The sequence below is a fragment of a genome, unplaced genomic scaffold, assembly GCF_019419815.1.
Source record: "Pyrus x bretschneideri cultivar Hongxiangsu unplaced genomic scaffold, Pyrus_bretschneideri_v1 Contig1, whole genome shotgun sequence".
NCBI lineage: Eukaryota > Viridiplantae > Streptophyta > Magnoliopsida > Rosales > Rosaceae > Pyrus > Pyrus x bretschneideri.
The window spans coordinates 6,157,852-6,170,555 of record NW_025999390.1 but is presented as its reverse complement, the minus strand read 5'-3'; the positions used below and the strand labels follow the sequence as shown (position 1 = coordinate 6,170,555).

The following is a 12,704-nucleotide window of genomic DNA, read 5'->3' as shown; positions in this document are numbered from 1 at the left end:
CTTACTCAAAAAAATTGATCAACTTTCTCGTACATTTTAATGTGAATCCAGAAGCACTCACATCAATACAATGAATAAACACAAGAGAAAGGGATAAAAACGCAGGGAATTCTTGTTGTTCAAAGAAAATATTCAATAGTATTAATCCAAAAGTCCTCCTTAACTCTAAATTACATTATATTTATATAATTAAAGAAAATAACCTAGTGTTCTACAAAGAAATAAAAATACATTAGAAAAGTACTTAATTTCTCTGTCGAATTAGTAATTATGAAAAATAAAATAAATAACAAAACTTAATACAAAATAAGAAATAATTCCTTAATTTGCTCCTGCATCAGATCTCAATGGCGCAAGGGGCTTCCCACACAACCCTTTGTATCCTGCATGGTATTGTTAAATTTACTACTCATACGAAATCTAATGTGTAGGATTTATATAAAACTAGTTTATTGCCACACGCTTTGATTTTTTGTTTATTATGATGCGCTAAACACAAGTTAATCGCTTGTTATTTTGATTTAGGTGGAATACCCAAAAGTTAATGAACAACTGTTTCGTTCAATGTGCTACCACGCAAAGAGGAATCGTCAATGGACATCTATCAAAGGAAGCTTATATTTTGGCAACCTTGTATATTCCGCAGGAGATTGACGAAATATTGCCAGCAAATAATTGATCGTAGTGGATTCTCTTCGAGGGCACCTGACACAAACATCAAGCTGAATACCTCATGTATATATTAATGTTAAATATCTAGTATTGTCCATGAAAAATATAAAGATTTCAATATAACATCTGATTGGTACTGCTTTTCAGCCTCCAGCATTGTTAACTTTCAATCGGCAAACTTCTAAGTCGTTCTTAAGACAAAACAACCACTTTGCTGAGCACCCACAGCACCAGAGAGAACTCAAATGCAAATAATGTGTGAAGCAACCCCCGATCAAGTGCAAACCCATACAGCGTGATCCCTCCGTTGTTGTGACTCAAATACGCCACTGCACACACACGCCAAGCTATACATTAGCATCCATATCACTGCTGCGCAATAGAAGCATGTATAAAGGGAGCACAAATTGAGGTACTTTGTACTAGGATCGAGTTTTCACATGTTAAAAAACATCCGAGGTTACCTGATACGTGGGGTTGATTAATTTGCAAGTAACTACACATATTTGGAGTTTATTTACCCTTTGGTTTTTTATTGAATAAGTAGGTCCTTATTTTTTCTGATTAAAATAATTGTATTACTATAAAGTTAAGGCGTGTATAAACTTAGAAAGCACGCATACTCACCTAGAGCTTGCCTGGTTTGAAATGAGGAAGGCTCCTGTGGAGGAACTGAAGTGGAAATGTCAGATGAATGCTCGGAGTCACTCTCTCCACAGCGTGTATTAGTCTCTGAGCTGATCTGCCTGCTTTTCCACTGCTGTTCTGATCCGGCAGACGGACAAGTCAAGAGCATATGCCATCTTGTTGCAATTGCTACAACTCCTTGAGCTCTATGAGTTATTCTTGCTGCCTCCATTAGGCAACAAAAAAAGCCACTAAGCTCGACTGCAGAACAAACCACAAGATCACCAGAGTTGAGGAAAGTCTTCTCCGTCTTGGATGCCAAAACCAGCAACAAGGCCCCGAATTGACTCACCGTGATGGTAAACATACATCCGATGATAAAGAATCGGTACCTATGGCTCGTAACCCACAATTGCTTTCTTATCCTTACCTGTTCCTGAAATTATATGAATTTTTTTATCAAATGTATAAGAAAAAGTGTTGTGCATTATTATTGATCTTTTATTGATATATCTAGTACTATCAAGCAAGTAATATGGACTGGTACACAATACTGTAACAACTAAATTGGCTTTAGGATACTTGTTAAAAAGAGAAATGTCGAAGATTTTATTGAAATTTGAAACCATATATATACCTGGAATATGATGCTGGATTCAGATTCACGCCCCTCAAACAACTTGTGCAACCCTTTGAATCGAAGAATTTGGAGCTCGCAAGTCAACCGGAACATAACACAGACCAGCAAGAACACCCCAGTCCTATATACCCAAGAAGCTAAAACCAAAATAAACATAATTGAATTGACTGGGACGCTTGAGCTTATATGAGGCAGTGAGAGTTGGATAGTTGAGAAGAATATGATCTTGTGGGTAAGCTCAATGAAAAATGAAGGCAGTAGTATGCAAGCTAGGTACTTGAAGACCTTATTGAGCTCACGAGTGTATCTGCGACGAACAAAGCCAGAGTCATCTCTAAGACCGTCAAGGAAGAGGAGTTGCCTCAGGCCATATTTTCGGAAGAAGCAAGAAAGAGTAATGAAGCCAATGGCAGCTAAGCCAGACTCTGGAAGTTGGACTAGCTTGTTGAATGAGATGGGGTCCCCGGATGGGAGTTTGAGAAAGAGAGAGGTGAGGATTGGGACTAGGACTGTTAAGAAGATGAAGGTGAAGTAAGATAGGAATTTTCCGAAGCATGAGGAGTGATCGAGTGCCCACCATTTTAGGCTGACTCTGAAGCTGCGGAGTTCATCAGAGGATTGGAGAAGTAAGGGAGCTGTGTTAGGTTGGTTGGCATCGTCGTTTGGGCGGCAGGGAGAAGAAATTTGGGGATGGCTAGTGCAGTGGACATTGATTTGGTTGTTCATGGATTGGTTCTGTGAGTGTTGGAGAGTAAAGGGGTCAATGGAAGCAACGCTGTTGGAAGATTGGGAAAGATTTTGCTTGGCATTTGGGCAAGAGTAATACGCTCTTTGTAAAAATTTGAGTCCCTTTGTAATTGAAGGGTGGATGAAGCAAGTGTCCACAATGATTTTTGTGGTAGACATACTTTTCATGCTAATTTCCTCCTTTTGGACGATCATAATTTTCTATTGCCAGCTAACTTCAATGCCACTTGGACCACTCATTTGCAGACACGACTGCTTAGATAATCTGATCAATAAAAGTCCGAGAAGTCACGCCAACTTATAAACTTAGGGTGAACTTCAAATCAAACGATTCAAGCCATAACATCAATTAAGTTTAGGTTGGACCATCAAATTAGAAATGATCCAAAACCCAAACAAAAGGGAAGTTGGAAAGTTGAGGAAGGGCAAAAGAGCTTGCCTTTTCTCGTGAGAGCCTCTTTACCACCCTAGCCTTCTTCAACTAGGGGTTTCAAGTGGAGTGAAGAGTACAGATGAACTGACAAAGAGTTTAGTTGCTTTTTTTTTGTTTTCCATATCATTTCATATTAATTTCTTAACATGTTGCATATATATTCTTTGATTCCTGAGAAACAAAGCAATGTCATACATATATATTGAAATGAATATCGAGAGAGAGCCGTTCAAGCGCTAGCCATTTCATGATATTTTTTTATAATCTAAACTGATCATTTATTAGATTATCATTGAAAGATCATACATGTAAAAATTCATTTAAATCAAAAATAATTTATTTACTTTGTGGAGTATGCCAATTAATTTACTAACTAGTTAGTATTTGAGCACTTGTATTATGTATACTGTGCCAAATTAAGGTACAATAGTAAGCTTTTGGTCGAAGCTAACCCGACCCAACATCACGGGTTCATTGCCAATAGGCAGATAGTTATTACTCTCCAATGATCTCAACTTGCGACACGTGAAACAAGAAAGAAGAAAATGAAGTCCTTGAGTCCTAAAATATCTATGTCAATTGTGTTTCGGTTTAGGCATTGTTTCCTAGATATTTATTTTCGACAATCATGCATCCACGCAAGTATAGTGGTGGTGATTAATTGTTGATGTATGTGAGTATCTATAATGAGATGTACATACATCCCTTTATTTGTATTTCTCTCTTTATTTTAATAAGATTAAGGGAGAAACGGTGAGCAATATTGTCACATTTTTTTTATTAAAAAATTAATAAAACATGCATTAACGACGAACAATCACTCATGTATAATCACTTCATTGGCTACTATTAACCACTTGCCATGTATTATAATATTAATGGGCAAATAACTTATATCTATTTTTTTGCCATTAAATTCACCAAAAATTTCATCAACGGATAGAGCAATGCCCTGCGACAGGAAGAGAGGAAAAAAACAAACCAAACTGATGTGAATTTTCAACTTCAAACTTGAGCATTACGGAGAAGAGGCAGGCACATTGTGCTGATCATCTAGCTTAACTCAAGAATGCATATGTTTCACATTATTCACATTGTATATTTTATGTCCAAAATACATAGATGATTGCATGAGGGGTAGTAATAAGAGTGATATCCTACATGGAGGTCATCACTTTGCTTGTGATTTTTCGAGAATCAATGACTTGGATCATTTGATCTTCCAATACACAATAGTTGCGGGACTGGGGGACCATCAACAATCCACCTATGGAATATTGCCCACAACAGAAGTTGCAACATGGATCAATATTCCTCCTATGCAATATTGCCCACAACAGAAGTTGCAACATGGATTGCTACGGTAGTACTAATGGTCGTAGAATATTCACTTGCAACAAAAAGGCCACACCGCGGAACTCCTACGCTGCCAAAATTTGTTGGGAGTGTGATGGGCTACTACACTTTTTGGTATCACACCATTTGTTCATTCTTGTCTATTCATTAATAATGGTTTTTCATTGCTCATTAGAATGTGCATAATTTATTGAAAATTTTGGACTTCAAAAGGAAAACTAGAACCTTGAAGGTAATCCTTTTGAGCAAAAAGCAAGAAGGCCGCCGAAGGGTTAAAACTTTTTACTTAATTTGGAGATGTCGACTTTACGTAAATTGAACATGCAAAGACAAACAAAGTGAATTGATCATTCTTATTAAAAACAATCTAAGCTATCTTCAAATAAATGAAAATGAATGAAAGAATTATCAAGTTAAAAATTAGTTCTGAAACCGAAAAAAATAAAATGAACAATTTAAAGCATTTGCATACCTTAAAAATTACATCTTATGATTTGTGAAGAAACAAATAATCACACCAATTACATAATAAAAGGGAAGAAAAGAACGAAAACCAAAAAACACTCAAACAAAATATAATAACGTACCAAGGAAAAAATCGAAGCATGAGAGGATTGGTAGGAAACGACTGATCCTCCCCGGATGAGCCGATGAACCACGATCCTCACCCTGGATAGTCGGGTAACGTTATACCAATCCTCCACTTTCAATTTATTTTTCTTTTTGGTTTTTGTTTTATTTTTTTTTCAGGCCATAACACCAAACTATCAAGGCTCCAGCATTGTTGTTGTTGGTGTTGGAATCTTCACTGAAAATTCCTATAACTTTGTTTTAATGCAAAACAACCACTCTGCTGAGTATCCACAGCACCAAAGAGAACTCAAATGCAAACAGTGTGCGAAGCGACCCCCGATCAAGCATAAATCCAAACAGCGTGATCCCTCCATTGTTGTGTCGCAAATACGCCACTGCACACACACACACCCCAGTTATCCATACGCATCCATACGACAACCATAAAATACAAGCATGTATAGAGTCTAGGTTCGAGTTTAGGCAAAAATGGAGGTACTTCTCTTGTCCTAGGTTCGAGTTTTCACATGTTCAAAAAACATTCGGGTTTACCTGATACGCATGGTTAACAAATTTGCAGGTCACTACAACTATCAGAGTCTTCCGTACGCCTTTGTGTCCGGGTTAGGTCTCAAATTTTTCTTGTTACCCAAAGTAGTTGTACTACTATGAGTAGCTTTACGCTACTAGCTAGCAAGCAAGGAAGGTAGAAACTTAGAAAGCAATAAGCATACTGACCTAAAGCTTGCCTGGTTTGGAACGAGGAAGGCTCCTCTTGAGGAACTGAAGAGAAAACGTCGGATAAATGTTCGGAGTCGCTCTCTCCATGCTGTCCGCTAGCCTCGGAGCGCAGCCAGTTTTTGCACTGCTGATCTGATAAAGTAGATGGACAAGTCAAGAACATGTGCCATCTCGTTGCAATTGCCACAATTCCTTGAGCTCTATGAGTTATTCTTGCTGCCTCCATTAGACACAAGAACAACCCGCTGAGCTCAACGGCAGAGCAAACCACAAGATCACCAGAGTTGAGGAAAGTCTTCTCCGTCTTGGATGCCAAAACCAGCAACAAGGCCCCGAATTGACTCACGGTGATTATAAACAAGCATCCAATGATAAAGAACCGGTACCTATGGCTGGTAACCCACAATTGCTTCCTTATCCTTACATGTTCCTGAAAATACAGAATTATCAAGAGAAATTATATCAAATGTGCACAAAAACATGTGGAAAACAAATGTTGCACCAAAGAGAGAAGATTGTTTGGTATCAGGTACCAGTTTTTGCTTCATCATGGATATTCTGCTTCACTGATATGTTATAGATACTTTATTGATATCTTGTAAATATCCACAAATTGTTGACCAAATACCGACAAAGTACCAAGTACTACAGATTGGTATCTGGTAATGTGCTAACTAATTACTACCTCTATCACACTCTTTCGAGAGAAAATAGCAAAGACATTACTGAAATTTCAAAGCATACCTTAAATATGATGCTGGATTCGGATTCACACCCCTCGAACAACTTGTGTAGTTCTTGGAACCTGAGTATTTGGAGCTCACACGTCAAGCGAAACAAAACACAAACCAGCAAGAACACGCCTGTCCTATAAACCCAAGAAGCCAGAACGATAACAAACATAATGGAATTGAGTGGGACGCTTGAACTAATATGAGGCAGTGAGATCTTGACAGTGCAGAAGAATATGATCTTGTGGGCAAGCTCAATGAAAAATGAAGGCAGTAGTATGCAAGCAAGGGACTTGAAGGCCTTATTGAGCTCACGAGTGTATTCGCGACGAACAAAGCCAGAGTCGTCTCCAAGACCGTCAAGGAAGAGAAGTTGTCTTAGGCCATATTTCCTGAAGAAGCCGGAGAGAGTTATGAAGCCAATGGCAGCTAAGCCGGACTCAGGAAGTTGGACTAGCTTGTTGAACGAGATGGGGTCAGATGAGGTATTTAAAGAGAGGGAGGTGAGGATAGGGACTAGGATTGTTAAGAAGATGAAGGTGAAGTAAGATATGAATTTTCCAAGGCACGAGGAGTGGTCGAGTGCCCACCATTTGAGGCTGACTCTGAAGCTGCATAGCTCATATGAGGATTGGAGAAGTAAGGGAATGTCGGGTTGGTTTGAGTTGTCATTGGGAGGGTGGCGAGATGAAATTTCAGAGTGGCTCTGGCTGGTGAAGTTGACATTGATTTGGTTGTTCGTTAAAGTAAAGGAATCCATGGATTGGTTTTGTGAGTGTTGGAAATCAAGGAGCTAATGGAGTCTGTAAAAAAATCTGCAGTTTGTGAAGACAGCTACAATGTTGGGAGAGGAAGAGGCCTTTTGTGTTTGCACGGAAGATGAAGAATCGATGGTTCAAGGATCAACGGGACCATAAGCTTGAACCAAACCGGCAGATTCAAACGCAAGTTGCGGTTTGATTCGGTTTTGACAATCAAAGGGTTAAGGTTTCCAAAAATCGAACCAAACCAAAGTCCGAAATCTCGTGAGAGGTCTCCTTGCCACCCTAGCCTTTTTTATGTTCAACGTCGTTGCGTAGTCGTTTGCACAGTTGGCAATCACGGGTCCATTGCCAGATATAAGGGTAGTTATTGCTTTCTAATGGTCTCAAACTTCCACACGTGAAGCTCCTAAGAAAGAAGCAAAAGAAGTCCGACTCCTAATACATCAGCGAAAGCCCATGACAGCATTATACAATACTACTACAATTTGGCCTTGTTGCCTATAGGATTGTTCTTGACGGTCGTCCAGACGTGTATTACGTGTATGGTGGTGGTCGTAAATCGTTGATGTATACCAAGTCTACAATGAGATCCACATGCATCAAAGTTTGACAATCACCCAAAGGTAAGTGATAACCGCCTTATTGGCTGTTATGAAGTTTCACCTAATTAAAGGAGATTAATAATAATGTGTCTAGGATGACAAAGTAGGCTTGCTATTTCGACTAGACGGAGTGGACTATAACGCGAAAAAGACCGGGAACTACTCTCATTCACGCCTAAACTGGGTGTTCCACACGCACACAGCACGGTAATGAAGCTAATTCCAACACTGCATCTACCATTAAAGATAAACATTAACACCAAACTCTTAACCGTTTAAATATTCACATTCAGTTCAAAAGAAATAAAGGTTAGGGAAAAACTATTCACATTCCTGGACAAGATGAAGGAGCTGGTCGAGTGTCTTCACAATATCGCCAAGGCATGCAATGACCCGATCCCCTTGGCACCTAACAAAATCAGTTTGGAGGTCCCCGGTGCTCTTCACGCCAGCAGCCTCATGGTCAGGTTTCTCAGTAACGATAGCACGGATTAAATCTGCACTTTCATGCAATTTCATAGCCGCAATTTTCTCCTGTTCTTCAATGCTGATTGCCTCATCTTTTCTATGACTATTTGTAAGCTTTTTCTTCACACAGCTCTTCTGAGGATGTTCTTCTGCCAGGCTCTTCGGAGGAATTGCTTTTAAGCCACTTCCTACAGGTTTTTCTTCTGCATGGGTTTTTTGAGGTTTTCCTTCTGCGTGGGTTTCTTGAGGCTTTTCTCTCTTGCAGCTTCTAATTGAATTTTCTCTAGGACAGCTTTTCTGAGATGTTGATCGACGTCTTCTCCTCTTTGACTCTAGCATACAAGAAAATTATAAGAAAAGAGCTGTTGAGAATTATGGTGCAAGGGTTACTTACGCAAACAACCTGATTGTTATGCTTTTTCACAACTTCAACTACAAAACAATTAAACAATAACTACAATCCATTCATTTACTCGCCCATTACTCAAAACTTCAGCACAACACATGCAGTTTCCCTATAAAAACTATCTAAAGTACTTTCACATTGCAAATTCAACCATCTTAGACCTTTCATGACATCCACCATTATGACATATCTAAGCTGTCGTATATCACAACTTACCCTTGTTTATAAAACATTCATGTACATCAACATTCTAACCTTATGATTCAAGTCTCAATTTGTGTTTAGTGCGTAAATAAACTGTTTAAGGAGTGAACTTAACGATTAAAAAATCATAAACAAACTAAAAAAGAAACTTTCCAGTTCTGTTTACTACTTAGATTTAACATATCTTGCATTTAACAAATAAGATTATGTTCTTTTCCAAATTTTAAAGCTCATACTCTCTTAATCATCTGTAGGTTATTTTTGTATATAGGGGATGAGAGATTCAAACACACGACGTCAGGTGCAAGAGTAAACGTTCTTAACCACTTGAGCAACAAGCCCCTTGCATATTGCACCTATCCGTTATTTACGCAATTTGTGGGTGGTAATTATACCAGCTTACAACACGAAGGGTGCTCGATTGGACCCTCCCTCTTCATTAATAATTTTCCTAGATAATGAGCTCGTATACTTCACAATGTAAACATCCATACAGCAATCAAATTCAAAATGCGAACTTTCATTCAGCAACCAATGATGCCAACCCAAAAATATGCGGCACGAAAAATGTGAAATAAAACAAGCAACTGCACATTAATCACAATGCAGCAATATATATCAATACAGATTTCCATTTGTGGCTGAAAAACAAGCATACCTGGCTCTGAATCAACATCAGGCTCCTCCTCCGCCTCATCCTCCGGATCACTATCTGGGTCTGTATCCGATTGGTTCCCCCTCACCGTCACAAGCTTATCAATCCCTCTAAACAACTCCTGGTCAAAATTCTCCGGCAGCCCATTCCGCTTCCTTCTTTCAATTCCTAAAACCCAGTACGAATCGGAAGCTCGGGACTTCGCCTCCCACTGCTTAATCCCCTTGTACTCGTCGAACAAAGCTTCCCACTTCCTGCGATACTGGTCCAAAGTCCGCGACACGCCCAGAGCAGAGCAGTTCTGAGCTATGATCTTCCATTTCTGAAACGACGACAGCGCTTTCAGGCAGTCGCCCTCTACGGCGGCGACCTCGTTCACAAGGATGAGCTCGTCAGTCGGATTCCAGTCCGGTGCTGCTTGCGAACGCGTGCTGCGCCGGTTGCCGGAAGAACCGTGAGATCGGTCAAGCTGGGACGGGGTCTGTTCGGGTTTCATTTTCGAAATTTGTGCTCAAAATGCCATCTTTTTTTGGAAATTGGGCGGCGGTGAGTGTGGAATCGACTTACCCAGGACTAGCAGTCGTTTCGGATGGATCGATGGCTCTGGGCAAACCCTAAAACCACAGTGGAGTGTAGTAACTTGCCCTAAATTTTTTTCATTTTTTCTAGTTTCGGTTCATTTTTCTTTTAAATTTTTGGAAAATAGATTAAAAAACTAAAAATATTTATTTATTTTCTACCATTATATTTAATATAAAGACGACATTTAATTTAAAGACGAGTGATCATATGATTTTTCATTAAAACAAATAGTATCGGGAGTTTTCCATTAAAATTTTCTATATTCTTGCATCACTTGGTGACAAAAAGAATATTTTTGTTAAATGCAATACTTGTCCAGCTCGTCGTGCAGCTCGTGCTATTGTAAACCAACAAAGCTGTTAGAGTAAGGAGGTTTGTGCAGGGTTTAGGTGCTAAGTTAAACCATTAGAATCATTGAATTCATTCTAAGAATCAAATTATAAAAAATGAAAATCTACAATTAAGTTGAATGCAATATCGAAAATTTAAACTCATTCTCTTTCATCTCTTTCCTCCACTGATCGTCATATAAATACATTAGTCCGAGCATCATAATTTCCTCCTATCTTAAAACCTAATTCATCTCTCTCCTATGTCTATGTCTCTTTCTCTCCCACCTAGTTCTTACGTATTCATTTCGATTATTGCTGGAGTTCGTCACGATTTTTGAGATGTGGTGAAGTTGGAGATAAACAACTCGATGCTGGGGACAACTGTCACTTCAACATTACAAAATAGTCATTATGCACTTCTTCATTTTTATGTTTTTCACTAAAAATGTTCCATGATCACATTTTTAAAATGTGAATATCAATTTTCTTCTTCAATTAAACGTTTTATAAGTGTTTGTGGTTGGTAAGTTAACTAAGAGAAATGTAAAGCGATAGATAGTCTTAATCAATGATACTTGAATGTTAAATGTAATGTTCTTCGATGATTTGGAATCTCATTGTAATAAAATGAAAAGGAAAGAAATCATCTTTGGATTCCTTTCTCTTAATTCATCAAGTCCGAATATCCGAACCATTGAAACGTGTGAAACGAGAAAAAATTGGAACAATCTGTTGATAAAAGTTGACTGCATGAGTGGGTGGCCCTTGTGAGGATGAAAGGTCGATAACATATAAATCTAATTTGCCTATTGAGAAGTATGTTGGCCAGCTGCCTAAATGGTAAATCCGTTGGCCATGGTTGACATGTTAATTTTGACGAATTCATCGTTGTCCTTAATATAATAAAATACATGATTTTTTAGTCAAAATAGTTCAAAGATTTTGACCTATGATCTCTAATAATAAAAATTAATAATGCCGGTCTTTATCGTAATAAAGACTGCACATCAGCATGGTACTTTTGTTCCATTGATAATCCCACACCTCCGTTAATATGTTGCCATATGTACTTAGGTCAATCTCATGACTTACCAGAAAAATGATCAAAGTAGGTTTGGTGGAACCAACCCATTACCTTTAGACTTACATTACACAATGATTTCAAGGTCATACAAATAATTTAAAATCACATTTATTCAAACTCCCATCTTACGTCCCAATTCGTAAAGATTGAAAAGTACGTGTATATATAAATTGTGGAGTACAAACAAAGCCAATTTCCTAGGCCATTCGCAAGAAATGCACACTACTTGTTTATTGTTCATTAGCAACATCATACTCGTGCAATCAAAAACTTATATACGTATACTTTGTACGCACAACTCATAAGTTTGGCATGCAAAGCATATATGCTTGCGCGCAATTACAAACTCACATACATTTTTCATGCAAAACTCAATAGTTTAAAAATACACATAAGAGTAAGTTGATAGTCACACATTGACGTGCAAATATGAATGAGGCCAACGATCTTTTTCACCCTTATATCCTCAACGTCACGGTCAAGATTTACAGTCAAATTCTAATACTTCACTTTTTCAAAAAATAAAAAATTTCAGATAAATCAAAAGAAACATCAACATTAAAATTTACAGGTAAATCCTGATATTTTATTTTCTAGACAATAATTAAATTGAGAAAAATAAAAAGAGACCGATGCGTACACAGAATCAGATAGATAGAAACCTTCCAAAGCTTCCCAACCTCGTATCAAGAAACACATTATCCTCACATAGATAGAAACGAAGCACTTCAATCATCACATTATCTTCTTCTTAATCTTCCCACCATTCCTCGATGGAATCCTACAAAAACAGCAGGAAACCAGCAATAAATTTGGAATTTGAATCCAAGTGAATCAAAATCTACGGGACCTTAATGCTAGAGAAACTAAATTTGAAGACTAAATTTGCAAAGTAAATGACGTGTCACCGATAAGAATAAGCACATTTATCAATGTCTCACATTATCTTCTTAATATTCCCACCATTCCTCGATGGTATCCTACAAAAACAGCAGGAAACCAGCCATAAATTTGGAATTTGAATCCAAGTGAATCAAAATCTACGGGACTTTAATGATAGGGAAACTAGATTTGGAGACTAAATTTG

The 12,704-nt window shown here is 38.1% G+C and overlaps 3 protein-coding genes across 3 annotated transcripts; all 3 read right to left on the bottom strand.

The window, feature by feature from the left end:
* Window positions 1-258: 258 nt before the first annotated feature.
* LOC103957568 lies at window positions 259-2,876 on the bottom strand. The gene is made up of 3 exons (XM_048590127.1): window positions 1,937-2,876; window positions 1,300-1,735; window positions 259-1,001 (listed from the first exon to the last, which is right to left on the bottom strand). The coding sequence occupies exons 1-3, from the start codon at window positions 2,852-2,854 to the stop codon at window positions 865-867; spliced, it is 1,491 nt and encodes a 496-aa protein (XP_048446084.1). The 5' UTR covers window positions 2,855-2,876; the 3' UTR covers window positions 259-864.
* Window positions 2,877-4,896: 2,020 nt separating this feature from the next.
* LOC103957521 lies at window positions 4,897-7,692 on the bottom strand. Its single transcript, XM_009369699.3, has 3 exons — window positions 6,534-7,692; window positions 5,787-6,219; window positions 4,897-5,443 (listed from the first exon to the last, which is right to left on the bottom strand). Exons 1-3 carry the CDS (start codon window positions 7,278-7,280, stop codon window positions 5,307-5,309), a joined length of 1,317 nt encoding a protein of 438 aa, XP_009367974.1. The 5' UTR covers window positions 7,281-7,692; the 3' UTR covers window positions 4,897-5,306.
* A 405-nt stretch (window positions 7,693-8,097) lies between these two features.
* LOC103957520 (trihelix transcription factor ASR3) lies at window positions 8,098-10,314 on the bottom strand. The gene is made up of 2 exons (XM_009369698.3): window positions 9,623-10,314; window positions 8,098-8,686 (listed from the first exon to the last, which is right to left on the bottom strand). Exons 1-2 carry the CDS (start codon window positions 10,113-10,115, stop codon window positions 8,208-8,210), a joined length of 972 nt encoding a protein of 323 aa, XP_009367973.2. The 5' UTR covers window positions 10,116-10,314; the 3' UTR covers window positions 8,098-8,207.
* Window positions 10,315-12,704: the final 2,390 nt, after the last annotated feature.